The 17,343-nt window shown below is 31.3% G+C and overlaps 1 protein-coding gene and 1 non-coding gene across 9 annotated transcripts in view; both read right to left on the bottom strand.

The window, feature by feature from the left end:
* Positions 1-3,781: 3,781 nt before the first annotated feature.
* LOC127711426 (huntingtin-interacting protein 1-like) overlaps positions 3,782-17,343 on the bottom strand; it is a 47,865-nt gene continuing 34,303 nt past the window's right edge. For 3 of the 8 annotated variants that reach the window (XM_052217470.1, XM_052217476.1, XM_052217477.1), the window contains 8 exons: positions 17,211-17,273; positions 16,067-16,167; positions 15,582-15,811; positions 14,980-15,041; positions 13,128-13,241; positions 12,683-12,718; positions 9,849-9,925; positions 3,782-5,885 (listed from right to left, as the gene is read on the bottom strand). In XM_052217470.1, coding sequence (XP_052073430.1) covers positions 9,881-9,925; positions 12,683-12,718; positions 13,128-13,241; positions 14,980-15,041; positions 15,582-15,811; positions 16,067-16,167; positions 17,211-17,273 — 651 coding nt within the window. In that variant the 3' untranslated portion in view covers positions 3,782-5,885; positions 9,849-9,880. The other 5 variants (XM_052217471.1, XM_052217472.1, XM_052217473.1 and 2 more) reach the window with 5 other exon arrangements.
* LOC127713150 (U11 spliceosomal RNA) lies at positions 14,428-14,552 on the bottom strand. Its single transcript, XR_007987491.1, has one exon. It is a non-coding gene; the product is annotated as a U11 spliceosomal RNA (small nuclear RNA).

Below are 17,343 nucleotides of genomic sequence, written 5' to 3'. Positions count from 1 at the left end.
TTTATACATTTTAAACAAATGTAGACACTGCAAGAAACTCAGTAGTGGGTAATTAAGGCTACAGTAGTTAACTGATGTTCCAATTTTTATCTAAATTGATTAGGAAGAGACAAATTATGGCAATAAAATAAAAATTGAGGGAATTGCATAAACTCCAAAAGAAGCGAGACCAGGTGCGTCAACAGGGTAGGCGTCTCCGTCTATGCAAGAATCACCCCCATACAAATCAACACTAATGTTAAATCTTAGAAAACTCAATATTTGGAAATGAAAGCATTTATCTGTACATTTTGGTATTCTACCTTGAAAGTCTAATAACAAATATGTAGCTGGATTAGAAGCAGGTTGGAATATTGATGTGTCTTTACAACTATTTCTGCAACAGCTTGTTGTTGATGGATGGATGGCTATTTAACATCCAGTGGCAAACTAAATGTTTATTCAGGACAAATATATGATACTGTGATATGAGTATAAACCCTGCTTTGTACTAGACCGACACATTTAGCCAGATTTTTAATATGCTAGTTCACAAACTAAAAGTCAGCAGGAGGACATGTCACACTAACCAAACAAATTCCAACTCCAAGGCAACCATTCATTGCTCTTACTCCTTAATGCCACGTGCTTAGTGGAGAAGCAGCAAATACCAAATTTTAAGTCTTTGGTTCGACCTGGGAGGGGGGTTGGGTGTTTCAAACCTATGACCTCCCGCACTAGAGGGGAATAAATTACTAATTGTAGTTGACTAAATATTCCAATTCATAACAAAAATATATGTATCTCTATATTTTATTTCACATATTCCATAAAAATCAGCTGTATTTCACATGAAGAAAGAAATTTTTACATCTTGTACTACTGAAAATATGAAAATATTAGAACAGAATACATGTATGGTCACTTCTGCCTTAGAATTTCTTATTCATCACAACTCAAAATATACATCTGAAATGCCATGGATAATGGGTATATCTTCATATTAACTGGTGTGGTTATAATAAGTTACTGTAGAAGAAACTCTTCCAACATGCATTAAAGATTGAAAAAAACTTTTAGAAATTAAATTCGATTGAACATATATTAGTTTTCATCAATTTCAGGGTTTATATGCTTATATAGATTAGTTTAGTATCAGATGTTCTGTGCCTGCACCTACCCAGTAAATTTCAATGATTGATTGATGTTTTCTAATGTCCAATGGCATATATTTCATACCAAAATTTAAGATTTATGAAGTAATTACTGTAAATAAGTCCAAACATAGTAACAAGATTTTCCATGAAGGGAATTAATCATTTATGTACATAATCTATTTAATAGGTCTTCTAGTTTACCAAAAACAAATAATATAAGATTACTAGCTTGTTTTTTAAAAATATTATCATTATGTTTAGATTTTTAAAATTTACCTTTAAGAGTCAAAAGCAGATAAATTAAATCTGAAAAGGAGTCTTAAATTCCATTATTTTCAAATTCAAAAAATGTTTTACATAAATAATCTGAAATTTAAAAAATTCACAACTTTTGGGGAGAACAGTAAAAAAATCACAGTATCATCAACATCAAGTGATATTTTAGCTATTTATAAACCTCTCCCCCTTCTACACATTTTAGTGAAATGTTAAAAGTTATCAAACCCATCAAATAAGTCACCATAAACATTAATTTCATTGTATTCAATATATATGCAGTAAAGGTATATCACAATGAGACAATAATTATGTTCTTCAATAAAGTTTGTTATCAGTTTTGTTTTATAGTATAATTCATACAAATGTTAATCTATTATCTTGGAATTCATTAATTCTATTTAAATTTCTAGGAGTCTTTTATAAAGAACAAGAATGTGTCCATAGAACACTGATGCCCCACTCCCACTATCATTTTCTATGTTTAGTGGACTGTGAAATTGGGGTCAAAACTCTAATTTGGCATTGAAATAAGAAAGATCATATCATAGGGAACATGTGTACTAAGTTTCAAGTTGATTGGACTTCAACTTCATCAAAAACTACCTTGACCAAAAACTTTAACCTGAAGCGGGACAAATGGACGAACAGACGGACGAACAGACGGACGAACAAACGAATGGACACAGACCGAAAAACATAATGCCCCTCTACTATTGTAGGTGGGGCATAAAAAGAAAGGTGACGAAACGAGGAAACGGCTCACAAAGAACTCTTGTAGTTCTTATATAAATGTAAACTCAATTTGCAGTAACTAATAGTTACAAAATAGGTGCAGAAGGATCTTTTTCAGGAATTTGGGATTAAGCTATTTAATTCGTGGACATTCGGGATGAAATTCTCTCCTCTTACCCTTCCCCAATCCTCCCCACCCTCTCCTTTTCTCACAAAATGGTTAAAACGTGGATGTTTTATCCTGTGAAGTGGTTTTGCATTTGATAGTTGATTAATATTTCATTTCAATTTATGGAATACATTTGTTTCTGACAGTAGATGTCATGAATATGTGGTTAAATTCACTTTTGAAAATCTAATTGTCACTGCAAATCCTAAATCTCAGTGAATTTCAGTTTTGAAAATGTAATACATCACCTCATTTTGAGACATAAATATATAATATTTCGACAACGCCCATTTGGGCACTATCAGAAGTTCATTTTGGAAATAAATTGTGGAAAATGAAAAACTACATAACAAACATTAATCAAATCAACAAAATCTGTGCAACAAAACACGGTCAATAAAAACAATGAGCACATGGCACACATTAATATTCCTGCACACAGTTCAAACAGTGTTTTATGTATTAAGAAATTACACAGACACAGCATACATTTCTATTTTAGCACAAAGTCACGAACAGAAAACAGAAAACTCTTCCATAAACTAAAAATTATGATGTTTTTGTAAATCTAAAAAAATTTAATTTCCACACAGATATGTGAAGGTGGTATTTTATTTGTAATAACAGATTTGGAAATTCCACAATTATTTGATGCTTGGAATTTTTTATGAAATTTTTGGTTTCTTATGGTAAAAAATTATTTGCCTGACTACTTCATTGTGAGATATAAAACATATCTACATCCTTTGTCAACATGAAAAGTTAAATTAGCTTTATAAGGTTGGTAGTCTCTTTAAAATACAACCTAATGTATTATCGTTTCTTTCTTATGAGGCAGTGTTGAATCACTGATGTCATATTTACAGGGTAAAAGAAATGAAAAGTTTGGCTTATGTAGTGTTCTCTGAAAATAAAACTGTGCAATGAAAATAAAATAAAAGTGCATGTCAATTTATAAACCATCCTGAGTTTCTTTTATAGTGGATTCATTTCGCAAAATGTTTGTAGGATTTCAAGACTTCAAGTTTTTGTCAAAGATATTAAACAAGAACTTCATTATACAGAAGTGAAAAACTTAAATTATGGTAAAATCTAACAAACTGAAATCAATATCAGATAAAATCATTTTTCTAAGACTGACAAAAATAAACATGATTCTTTTCATATCATCACTAATATACAAAATAAATAATGATCTTAACTAACTCACATATTCTTAATAAATATAATGTTCATGATTATGATAATGATACTGTAAATTCAGAAATTATTGCGAGGTTTTTATTAATGCGAATAATGCGACAACTTGAGTATCGCAATAATAAAAACTCGCATTCTGATATCAAATACATATATTTGTATGTAGCTTTTCCAAAATTCGCAATAGTTAAACTCGCATTTTTGTTAATTTTTCAAAAATCGCAATAATAAATGCACGCAATAATTTCTGAATTTACAGTAATCATTTATTTTACATAACTGGAATTTCACCCGGATACAATAATGAGACTTTCACAAGTAAATTTATTTTTAAAAATGCTTTATGTGTAATACTTTTTTTGTGTGTGAAATTCATAGAGTAAAAAATGTCTACTAATATTTTACAATGGTTATTGATAAGACCGTCAGAAGGGAAACAGAGCAAAATTTTGTCAAATTATGTGCAAAATTTTTAATTACAAGTCTTTATTCCCTGTAAACGCTTCTCAGTCATCTGTAAACTTGCATTTTCTGACTGCATCATATGTTTTTATCATTTCAAAATTTTCAAATTATCGTCATTTCACCACTGTTTATCACTTTGGTCAGCAACGAAGTGCAAGACCTCTCCACTTTAATTAATAAAGCTGATAAAAATGTAAGGCCACACATGATATAAGAGGTGTAGATTTCAATTATGTTTTGTTCTTCTTTATTTTGATTGAGAATTTTGATCATCTTTGTGTTCTGAATCATTTAAACAATTTTTTAGGTGTCACGATTGGAAAGGGAAAATTGGTAAGATGTACAAGTACGTGTTACAAAGATCCCAACATAAAGTTTATTAATCATTTTTATATATGAACATCTTATCTCTTAATAATGTATTCATAATTTTAAATGTGATTTAATTTCTTCTGTATGCTTTTAATGAGCTTTATAACAGGATGTTTTCGTTTTAAAAAATATTACTCTTCTTGGTGATATTTCATAACAAAAAATACACCAGAAATTATTCCAATAAAATTTGAATTCATTAATTGATCGTTTCATAAATAAATTGAGATTCATATGTAAAGGAGTTAAAAAAACAAATTATCCATTATCTACAAAACAAATAACAATGCCATAGAAAATAGAAAATATTACACGTTTCCTTTCTAGTGACTAGAAATTTGACACCAAAATGCTGATAGCACTTTTTAATAGAGCACACAATGAAAATTTTAATTAGTAATAAATAAACTTTGACTTCATATTGAACAATAAAAAAAGTTAGTTCTGTAAATAATCCTTATGCCCTGATTTATTGAGTATGATCTCATTACTTGGATATTGAAATGGATTACTTTCTGACACATGGATTGATGTGTAGACCAGAAGTCCATGTTATAACGGATATCATCATGATACAATTATATTCAATAAATTGGTCACTCACTATTATTACATAAACAGCTTAACAAAAAACCTAAAGAAAATAACAAAAAAATTATATAGCAAAAAAGATTATCTTTTATACCATTTTACATTTCAAATCTGCCTGTTTTAACGACTATCATTATAATCATATAAAAACTTCAACAAATAAAACATAATATATTAAGATATAAATAGTTATATGCAATTAAAAACAAACTGAAATAAAGTATAAAAAATAATATCTATGTAATCATATTTATTTACTATGTAATCATATTTTTTACTTTGTAATCATATTTTGACCATGTAATCATATTTATTTATATTGTAATCATATTTAAACAATGTAGTACTTTATTCTGAAGATAGACAGAGAATACACCATGAGACAGAAGGTTAACAAAGTAATCATACAACTTTCATAAAATGTAGGTTTGATGACTGTATCTAAGGAAAGGACCTGCACCCTCAAATTATACTTGTTTATACTGCATTTATTAAATCAATTAACCAAGTGTAAATATATATATATATGTAAAAATATATGTTACATAGACACATATGCTCTTCCATTCAGTTTCCATTCTAAATTCATATACTCTTATTTGATAAAACACATAAATATCAAATCCTTAAAATACACTAATCAGCACACTTACTAGCAGTGAACAAACGAAAGTGCTAGAAAAGTTCCAGTTTGTTTATATAAACATAGCTACCACTAATAAAAGCCTTAAAACCAAATTATTTTAATTTCTGGTCCACAATATTACAATATCAAACATTTGATATGTTAATGGTTTCCATAGCAACTGTACTGGTCACCAAAGCAAATAAGCTGGAACCCGTTTTAGTTCTCCGAACTTGCGACAGAACACAACATTTAGCTAGCTTGGTGATAGAGCCAAGGGTTACAGTGCTATACAACATCAGGTTTACTTCTTTGTCTGAAAAAGATAAAGTTCAAGATTACAATGTTATACAACATCAGGTTTACTTCTTTGTCTGAAAAAGATAAAGTTCAAGATTAATGTCATGAAATGATTCTGTCTACTTCTATGAATATGAAAGATATTGTTTTGAGATTATCATAAATTACAATATGAGGTTTCCACTCATTCCTGAATAATTTCAAGAAAAAATATTGCATGGAACCAGGTTACCTTCTTTCAGTTCATTCTAAAAAAAAAACCAACTAAAACATCTTGAATAAAGATAACATTATATATAACATGTTATTAACTAATCTGGCATTACCGGTATATCTCAGTCCAAATAAATATAAGGAAATGTGACTGATTGCCAATGATGTATCACTCATTAAAATTTCAAAGTAAATAATGCTTTCCTCATATAGAACTAAAATAAATCTGATAAATAATTCACAATTATTATACTTCATGTCAAAATGTCAGATTTTGATTGGTTAATATGAGGGAGACAATTTACTCTATCCGATGGCAAATATTCTATTACCCTTCACGGGGACACTTGATCAAGTGTGCGTTTTAATAAATATGGATGATTGTTATGTACAAGATGTCACAGTTTATTACTTTGAATTTGAAATTTGATAGACAGTAATAACAGAACATTCAGTATAATAAATTAAATAATACATTTCGCCTCAGTTGACAATGTTTTCTCTGGGTAACATTCTGCTCTATCACCCTCTCAGCTATGTGTTATTTATATAGTCACCACGTTGACTTAAATTTCTTAACCAAGTCTTGTGTATTGTTTCAGTGAATGAACTCATAATGCACTGTATATGATTTATTATTGCGATATTTGAAGAATGGACAAACATGTGAGATTAATTATTGTGATTTCAGGAAAATCTGCAAACTGATATATATGTATCAGATATTAGAATGCAAGTTCTTATTATTGAGATACGCACAAAGTCGCATTCGTCGCATTAATAAAAATGTCGCAATAATTTCTGAATTTACAGTACTTTTCAGATTTGACATCCATACAATATGTAATTTGCTTGCTTTAAAATAATCAAATAGCAAGTAAAAACATCTTTGTAAAATTAACATCAATGAAAGATTCTGTGTAACTTGACTTGTCATGGATTGAAAAATTTAAAAGTACACATGTACTTAAAATGTTAACAATTATCTTGATTCAACTAGTACTATTGCTGCTGCTTGATATTATCTATGGTGTTCTACAACTTATAACACTTTCAACTGATTCTAAGCGAATCACAATTTACTAAAAATAAAATGCTCCGCTGGGGCAGCTTGATACGACCGCAGAGGTCGAACCCTGAACAGTTGGGGCAAGTATGGACACAACATTCAAGCTTGATACAGCTCTGAATTTGGATTGTGATTAAATATTTGACACAGCATAGGTTTCTGACACAGAATGAATGTGGTCTAAGAACTTAAAAATTTTAAATTGGACATTCACCTATTATGGTCCAATATCCAAAATCCAAATACATGGTTAGATTCAGCATATCAAAGAACCCCAAGAATTCAATTTTTGTTAAAATCAAACTTAGTTTAATTTTGGACCCTTTGGACCTTAATGTAGACCAATTTGAAAACGGAACCAAAAATTAAGAATCTAAATACACGGTTAGATTCGGCATATCAAAGAACCCCAATAATTCAATTTTTGATGAAATCAAACAAAGTTTAATTTTGGACCCTTTGGACCTCAATGTGGACCAATTTAAAAACGGGGCCCAAAATCCAAAAACTTAATACATGGTTAGATTCAGCATATTAAAGAACCCCAAGAATCTAAGAATAAAACCCCATTGAAATTGGTCAAGAAATAAGCAATTTATACGAAGTATCTTCTTTTGCACAATACTGTGCAATTGAATATTTCTTGCTATTGCGCAATACTGCACAATTGACAATTTCTTGCTATTGTGCAATATTGTGCTATTGGATATATCTTGCTATTGCGCAATACTGTGCAATTGAAGATTTCTTGCTATTGCGCAATACTGTGCAATTGAAGATTTCTTGCTATTGTGCAATACTGTGCAATTGAAAATTTCTTGCTATTGCACAATACTTATTATATAATAATTTACACATCCTGTTTGGTGTGTATCTCCTACCATATCATTATTATTTGCTTTTAAATATATAAATCAGAAATAACCAACTTAAAATGGAAAATTTTAAAAGAAAAAAAAAAGGAAAAAAAAAAAATCCCCCCCCTTCCCAAATTTTTAGAACCCCCTTATGATTCATCACCCCCAAACTCAATCCCAGCCTTCCCTTTGTGGTATGGTACCTTGCAGTACAATTTCAGAGAGATCCATACACTTGAACACAAGTTATTGTCTGGAAACTAGAAAAATGTGTTTTTTGGCCCCTTTTTGGCCCCCAATTCCTAAACGTTTCGGGCAATTACCCCCAAACTCAATTCCAGCTTTCCCTTTGTGATATGGAACCTTGTAGTACAATTTCAGAAAGATCCAAACACTTACACACAAGTTATTGTCATGAAACTAGAAAAATGCTTGTTTTTTGCCCCTTTTTTGGCCCCTAATTCCTAATATTTTGAGGCAATTACCCCCAAAATCAATTGCAGCCTTCCCTTTGTGATATGGAACCTTGTGGTACAATGTCAGAAAGATCCATACACTTGAACACAAGTTATTGTTTGGAAGTTACAAAAATGCTTATTTTTGGCCCCTTTTTGGCCCCTAATTCCTAAAATGTTGGTACCATAACCCCCAAAATCAATCCCAACCTTCCTTTTGTGGTATTGAACCTTATGGTAAAATTTCATAGAGATCCATTCACTTAAACTAAAGTAAGAGTGCGAAAACCAATGTGTCTTCGGACGACGACGACAACGACGACGACGACGCCAACGTCATACCAATATACGACCTCAAAAATTTTTGCGGTCGTATAAAAATGAACCCATGCACATGACTTATCTCTTTACATGGCATTTTTTCATGATGCACAAAGCCTGAGTTTTGAAAGCATGCTGTTCTTAATTGAGCATTCATTATTGTTCAAGATGTACTAATTACTCTCATGAATATTGTTGACATGTGTGAACTAGGAATCTAAGTTTCATTTAGGTTTGTATGCAGAATTTGTCAAAACCCTAAAATCAAATATTTGTGAAAATAAATTTTGCTTAATCTTTCGACTATTGGTACACACAAAAAAGATGAAATCACAGTACAACTTTTTTATACTGTACTCCCTTGTCTTGTTGATTTATAAATTGACTTGATTTTCTTATATTGTCCTTGATTTGGCTTTTTATTAATCTTTAAGGAATCGCAGTTCGTTAGGTATAAAAGTCCCAATAGATAATAAAATTGTAACAATGTAAATCAAACTACAAGAACACTAGATAAATTTAAATGTAAAAATATTTTTTATAATGATAATCTGCTAATTCTTAGATTAAACTGATACAGCATTATACTACCAAACTAAATTTAACTACATTATTTTGAAGAAGGGACTTGTATCTACCCTGTACTAATGATTCAGTCTTCATTCCAAAATTCAACAGTTAACATTCATAATTTCCAGTAACAACCTGGTTTTCAGAATTTAACAGTATACACACAGATGCTTGATTAGTATCATACTTATGCAGGCGCAGATCCAGGATTTGATGGGGGCGAAGCACTGAGAATAAGGTATTAAAGAACCTTATTTTGACACAAAATTTGCTTTTATTACATTTTTTTTTAAATTTAAGAAGGAGGGTATGTAAGGTGCGCCCCCTCTGCATCTGTGTCTGTTATGGATCTGAAATTCTACTTTTTAACTTTGCTGGTAAACACTCTTTGACCATGCCTAATGCTGCAACACAATGTAAACACTTTCAAGCTTATTTTTTAGTAATATGCTAAACTAAAATATTTGAAACCAAGACAGACATGCCTGTCTTACCCAGAACACAATGGACAGTTCTGTTTAACCTGCTACATAAATGGATCAAACTCCAATGGTGGTGGTGATGGGGTTCCCTTAAAATATAAACAAGTTAACTGTAGGTCCATAATGTTTTCTTAAAGAAATTACACATACCTAAATTACACATTTTGTAATATTTAATAGACCTTTTGTGAAATCTACACCATTAACTGCAAAATTTACCAATAATATATGCCTAATACAATGTACATGTAGGGATGGCACAAAATAATGAGCACACCATGCACGATTTAAAAGATAAGTGACAATGTCTTTTACATGAACAATTGATTTATAACACATGTAAAAAATGTATCTTTTTAAAGAACAAAGTTCAGTATCTCTGTAACACAGGAAAAGTCAAGATCATATAAAACAAAATGGAGCTTTTTTTTTATCAAATGTAACATTACCTTGAATGAAATAAAGCAAACTTTGAGTTTTCAGTAAACATAAAATGGGCATAAGTTAATGAAACCTTGTGACTTTAAAAATCATAAAAATGAAAACAGAGTTGAGAGTTTTATTTCTTGGAACAAGCATAACATTATGTATTTTGTAACGACTAAAAGAAAAACTTGAGGTTTATTTACAGCAAACTTAAGTTATTGTATGACAAGCTTGGTACACAGACAAACAGACAATAAAATACCAAACAGTCCTTCCAGAATCATAAAATAGAGGAGATCATACCAAATGGACAATTAAAAACCATTAGTCAAAGGAACAGTCAATACCATGGCCAAAGTAATAAACTATTGCCACAGAGATATGTGTTGCCTGTATTTGATTTTGATAGTAAACTGCAAATGTTTTAAAATAAATGTCAATATTTAAACATTGTACACTCTGCAAAAGTTTCAAATTCAATGAAACATGACTGAGGGGGTTGGGCAAAATAATCTGCATTAAAAGGAGATGTGCTAACACTAATACAACTGACTACCAAACATTTTAGACTTGTCATTAGTGGTTCTCTCAAATTGACTTAATTACAAACTTGAACAATTGTTGATGCCAGTCACCACTGGGGAAACTGCATGCTTAAGTCTTGCCTCTGCAACTTGATCAAAGCAATACAACAAAATAAACTGTAGACACAGAAATATGTCTTGTCTGTTGTCATCAGTCACCTCTTCAAAGAAATAACAATAACCAGTTGTTTTTTTTTTTTCATCATAACTTTGCTCCAAATACTAGTTAAAAGCCTGTCAAGGACATAATGTTTCCTAAAAGAGGGGCCTCAGTGGCTGAGTGGTCTAAGTAGTTCAACTACTGTATTGTGAGTTTGAAACCAGCACTTGGCGGTGGCATTTGACTCCAATCTTACTTGACTAGGATTGTCAGTTTTCTGGTTGAATGTTGTGGTTCTCTCTGGTCACTCTGGCTTCCTTCAACAATAAAAACTAACTGCCACAAAAAAGCCAATAGTGCAGAAAGAGGCTTTAAACATCAATCAATCAGTCTTCAATGAGAAGATAACATCTACCCGATATACTTAACTTCCTAGTCTGATAAAAAAAAGTTTCTGTTAGAGAGACTATATCTTGAAAGCTGTATTATCAAAAGATTAGAAGGTGTACCATATCATTCTATTGAACTGAAAAATCCTTGGTAAACCATCTACCTGTACTACCCTATACAAAACATACACATATTGTACATTGGAAGTTCATAAAAGGCAGATTTGTATACATAAACACTAATGCTACATATAATTAATCTGGTTTTCCTTTTGTTAATGTTAATATTTTCTTTATGTTCATCAGTCATAGATTTATTAAGAATATCAAGAAATATGACTAACTGTAGCTCTAAATGCTGAAGGAATATTAATGTAGCATTAAATTCATATAACATATATATTTTTTAAGGATATAAAATTATGAGATGTAGTTAAGTCTGGAAGTCCTGAAAGTCATCTATTAGCTTATCTATACTAAATGTATTATTATTAGTATGCAATAAGGGTATATGTATTTCTTCGTAATACATGATGCAATCATTTCTTCAGTTCAGAGTTTTGACCCTAAGTAACTGTAAGAAGCATAACTTCTTTGTTTAACTGATGGGATTATAGGAAGTTTTTTATTTTCAGTATTTTCAGTCCCTTTTATTGGCTTGTCAAACCAGAGAGCCTAAAACAGCTATCTATAGTGAGTACTTGGAATTGAATCTACTTTTGGATTCTTCAAAATAAAAAGAACTCATGTTTGTTGCTGTTTAATATTTGTTTTTCATTTATTGTTTTGTACTAAAATCAGGCAGTTAGTTTTCTCATTAATATTATTTTCCATTTGTCATTTCGGGGCCATTTATAGCTTACTATGAAGTATGAGTTTTGCTCATTGTTGAAGACCGTACAATGACCTATAGTTGTTCTCTACTATCTCACGTGGTCTCTGGTGGATAGTTGTCTCATTGGCCCTCATACTTATTTCTATATCATCAAATGGCCCTTTGTCCGACTTTCAGAGCAAATTCGAAATGAAGACAGAATGAAGCAGCAGATTAATGAAAATCATAGATGTATCTGATGTCAAAAAGTGACAAGGGAAACAACTCTAAATCCTGAAGAAATACTGAATCATGATTGGAGGAAATAAGCACAACAATAAATAACATGTGACATCAGTAAGAAACATATGTATTAGTTAGTAATCAGGTGTTGTACAATATCCATGGCTCATTTCCTTCCCAACCCACATGTAAAAATTGTTTTCTTAAAATCTAAAAATTTATGCATATGTATTCCAAAATTTTAACAGCCATGAATATTTGAAGAACATTAAAACAGTGCAGTGACTCACTGGTTGCCTTGGTGATTCAGTGTCACACTCTTGGTCCTGAAGTGAAGCAAGTCATATTAGCTCTTTGTCACAGCACACACATTATTTAACAGAACTTTGACAGGATTGTAATTAAGCAAAGAAGTATGGCAATAGTATTAAGACCTGAATGTATATGATCACAGGTTCTCAACTTCATCCTTTCATGGTTTTTCATGATACTACAATTCCTACCTTATTTGCATATTTAAAGTTTTCTCTATATTGATTGGTTTATTCTACATTTATAAATTGTTTTTCATAGAGGTATACAACTTTTTGTTCACAATTTCTATTTGAGCAAAACTGAAGTTTTCCCAATCTTGGATTCATAAACGCATTTAAAAATTTCTATTTTTATTACAACCTACCGAAAGTTATATGGATAGTTTGACCAACAGGAAGGTATTCAATTTTAAGTCCTTACCTCATCTTCATCCCAGCCTTCACTCGCTCCGGCCAGTTGATAATGCTTCTTTCTCAGTTCACCAAGTTTGTACCTCTCAGTTTCTAAATCCTTTTCCAACTCAAGTACTCGCACCTTTAAAATAATAAAATTGAATTATCTAAATTGGGTAATACTTTATTACACAAGAATGTGTCCATAGCACACGGATGCCCCACTCTCACTATCATTTTCTATGTTCAGTGGACCGTGAAATTGGGGTAAAAAATCTAATTTGGCATTAAAATTAGAAAGATCATATCATTGGGAACATGTGTACTAAGTTTGAAGTTGATTAGATTTCAACTTCATCAAAAACTACCTTGACCAAAAACTTTAACCTGAAGCAGGAGACAGACGGATGGACGTACGAACAGACGGATGAACGAATGAATGGACGCACAGACCAGAAAACATAGTGCCCCTACTACTATCATAGGTGGTGCATAAAAACTGGTGTTACTTCATTAATATGAATAGAAAGAGATGTGGGATCTGTCAATATGGGTGTTTTTGCAATGCAATCGTTATATATTTCTAATAGGTTGATCAAATCTTTGATCATTTTCCAAAAAAATTTTACAGGGTTAATTAATTCTCAGTTCAGGTGCAGATTAGAAATCATTACTGATCCCTTGGACTAAACAAGACTAATACCAGTTTTCATGCAACTGATTGAGGTACCATGTATACTGAAGTATAAATGATCATTCCCTTTCAATGAAGCAAAATAAACTTTGACGAAAATTTTCCTTGTACAATGAGAGTTGTTAAATTTCAAACTATTGGCAAACAGAAGTGGCTGCATGGCATGTGTAAAAATTGCTTACATACTACAACTCAACATTATCAAGATTCAGACCAAATATAAAATCAATCCCCTCCATAGAAGCCCTGAAAATTTTGATGAGTTTTCTACCCAAGGTCTTTCATACAGACGGAATGACGGAAGGAGTCAAGCGGTTACTAATCCTGGTTTTGCAGGTTCAAATAATACTTTTTATGAAAGATGACATACTTTATCTTTCTTTGTCAGGGATTTGTCTAGCAAGTAATGAAAGATGAATCTAGAAGTTATAAATGGAAAAAGAGGGTTTCTAGCTTTATTTATGTCGATGGACTTTTATAGTTTATAGTCTTCTCTTGGGCTTCACTATCTGTAAGATTGATTAATTGATCAATCCATGTGAAATCATATGGATAAGATGTCACTCAATATCTGTAAAAGTATACAACTATCTAATTTAAGTAAGGCAGTTCACTATTTTTCATTTGAATTGATGGGGGCACTGGACCTAAAGAGTACCAACTGCCACCAATTGAAGAAATTCTGCCCCCAAAATCTCCTGATGGTGACTCTGCCCAGATTTTGCAATCTGAGTATCAAACATGATAAAGGCCCTTTTTGATAATGTTGTGGCTAGTTTTAAATATGTAGTCACATACAAGATAATGATACAAAGCTTTGATAATGAATAACTAACTACACTCATTTGCCTTAAACAACATTTTTGGTTCTTTGCTATTTTTTAAACTCAAATTTGATACCTTTTTAAAGTTTAATTTGACACACTATATTATTAAACACACATTTCTTTTTAAGAAATCAATTAGTTTCATCTCTTCATTTTAAAGGGACATAACTGAAAAATGTTTTTCCAGTTGTGTGTTGCATCCTGAAAATAAAAGTTCTAAACAAAAAGTCACTCCCATTTGCAGATCAAGAATTATTTAATAAGTGGTTTAAGGGGTTCCACCTAGAAAAGGTTGTTTATACCATTTAGTAAAACTTGTACGTCACTTCTCAATATTAGTAGACTGAGTGTTTACATACCTGAGACTGCATCTCATTCTTTTTGGTCTGCATCAGTGAAAGTTTGGAGAAATCCATAAGGCCTATAAAATAAAATAGTCAATGATATCAAAATATGAATACTATTTATTTAACCTGCATCAGCATTGTTTCAATCATGTCTTCAACAAATCAAGGGACAAAGTTCAGCCTTTGTTAACTTTGAGGCAGATAAAAGTTACATAAAGATTCAAATTACACAAAGCAAAGGTTGGAGATTTTTATGTAAACTAGTTTTATCCCATCACATTTTGAGCCTGTACCAAGAATGGACCACTTGTTTTCATTGAACATTGTCTTTGTTTGTACATTAAATTTCTCAGAGTAGTCGGGTTTTGATGGTTAGTGTGGTCATTTACACTGTACAATATTTCTGGTAACTCCTACATCCTCTAAATGAATTATTCAACAAATGATCTTCAATCTGTTTACAAATTTAACTTCTGCCACTTAAAATGAAGTAGGGACCACTTTGACCAATCAGTTATGTCTGAAACAATAATGTACCCAAAATGCAATACAAATTCTGAATAGATTCATTAAAATTATGCCAATCTCAACTCTCTTTAATAAGAATCAGTTACCTCGTTCTTCAATAATCTGTGATCCTTCCCTTGCTGATCCCACAACCTTTCCAGTATTTTCAGTCACCCCTCTAGATGCCTCTGATAATGAAGTTAGTTTTTTACTCCTCCTATCAGCCTTGACCTTTGAGGCAACAACCAGTTGAGCTGTACTTGCAGCTATCTCATTAGAACAGACGATTAACTCCTCAAACTTCCCTTCTCCCTTAACTACTTTGTCTGCAGCTTCCCTGTAAATATTCAAAAATACTAATTTTTAAAAATAATTCAAGAAATGGTGTTTTGAATAAACCTATAAAAACAAGGTCTATCTCTCTTATCCAGTGGTGACCTTTGCAAGTTTTCAATTAAGATCTTGTTCCTTTTAGGTTTTTACATCCCTAATTTTTTCACATTTTGGTTTCCCAAAATTTGCCTACAAGCATTGCTGAGAAAATATATTGAACACAATAAATATTATATTTGTCATCCTATAGATAACTTACATCAATGCTGTGGCTCCCCAGCCAACAGCTTTAGCTGCTGATAACAATCCTTCTGTCCATCTGTGATTCTTCTTATAAAACTCTTTTTCTGTTGATGTTCCCTATAAAACAATATTTTTACCATGAGATCATGTGATATTTGTTATATTTTTACCATGAGGTCATGTGATATCTGTTTAAAGGCAGCAACGTAAAAATGACCCATAAACAGAAAATTCTAATCAAAAACAATATTCATGTACTGTAAATTTAGAAATTATTGCGAAAATTTCGATGGCACACGTTTTCGCAAAAGTAAAATGAACAATTTTTAATTTTGATAGTATTATCTGTATGCACCATTTCCTGAAATAATTAATATCACATTTGTGTCCATTGTTCAACAATCACGATAATTAATGCATGTAATAATTTATGACTATACAGTAATGTGGTGAAACATGCAGGAACATACAGGTCTTGAATCTGTTCCGCCATGGAAAACAAAGATATGGCTAGACAAAGTGATGCCCCCGCACTCCATTCTGAAGTAACTGTATTATAACAAAGTCAATGTAGGAGTTTCTTTGAGATATTATTGTGTCTGGGAGACACAAATGATGTCCCCGCAGATGGAAAGCGTTATTTCAAAATACAACTAAGTTCAACTATCTCCCAAAAGAGCAAATATTAACAAAAATCAAAACCCTAACCACATGCACACATTCAATATATGTACAAACAGCCAGCAAAGTGAAAACTTCCTAGCATTTAAACTGTAGGAGGAGTTATGTGGAATAACTATATACCCATAATGGGACGGAAGGATGGACAGGGGTAAAACAATATGCCCCCAACTTTTAGTTGCGGGGGCATAAAAAATCTTCATTCTGTTCACAAAGATAGATCTAATCATGCTTCCAAATAAAAATTATTTATATTGAAAGTGTAATTTTTGTATTCATTTTTGTAATTCCAAAGTTTAAAGCCAAAATAGTGTTAGTAGAATTTGAAAAATAATTTCTTTAATAAACTATTATAGTTTTGATAGAGATAAGATGAAACAAGAAATAATGTATGTTTGCTATGTCCATTTTATTTTGAATCAAAGTTAATCAAAATGATTTGCATCTGATTGCACTAAATTATAATGTGTATTACTCACCCTGCCCTGTGCCACTATCTCCTTCTGTAAATCTCTTGATCTTTCTATCAATATTCTTATTGCCTACAATTAATACATTTGTCGTTAAAAAATTCCAAGTTGTATGAATATTATATGTATTTGTTATAAGAAT

This window comes from Mytilus californianus, unplaced genomic scaffold, assembly GCF_021869535.1.
Source record: "Mytilus californianus isolate M0D057914Y unplaced genomic scaffold, xbMytCali1.0.p SCAF_8, whole genome shotgun sequence".
NCBI classification, from domain to species: Eukaryota; Metazoa; Mollusca; class Bivalvia; order Mytilida; family Mytilidae; genus Mytilus; species Mytilus californianus.
This window is presented reverse-complemented; position numbering and strand designations above follow the sequence as displayed.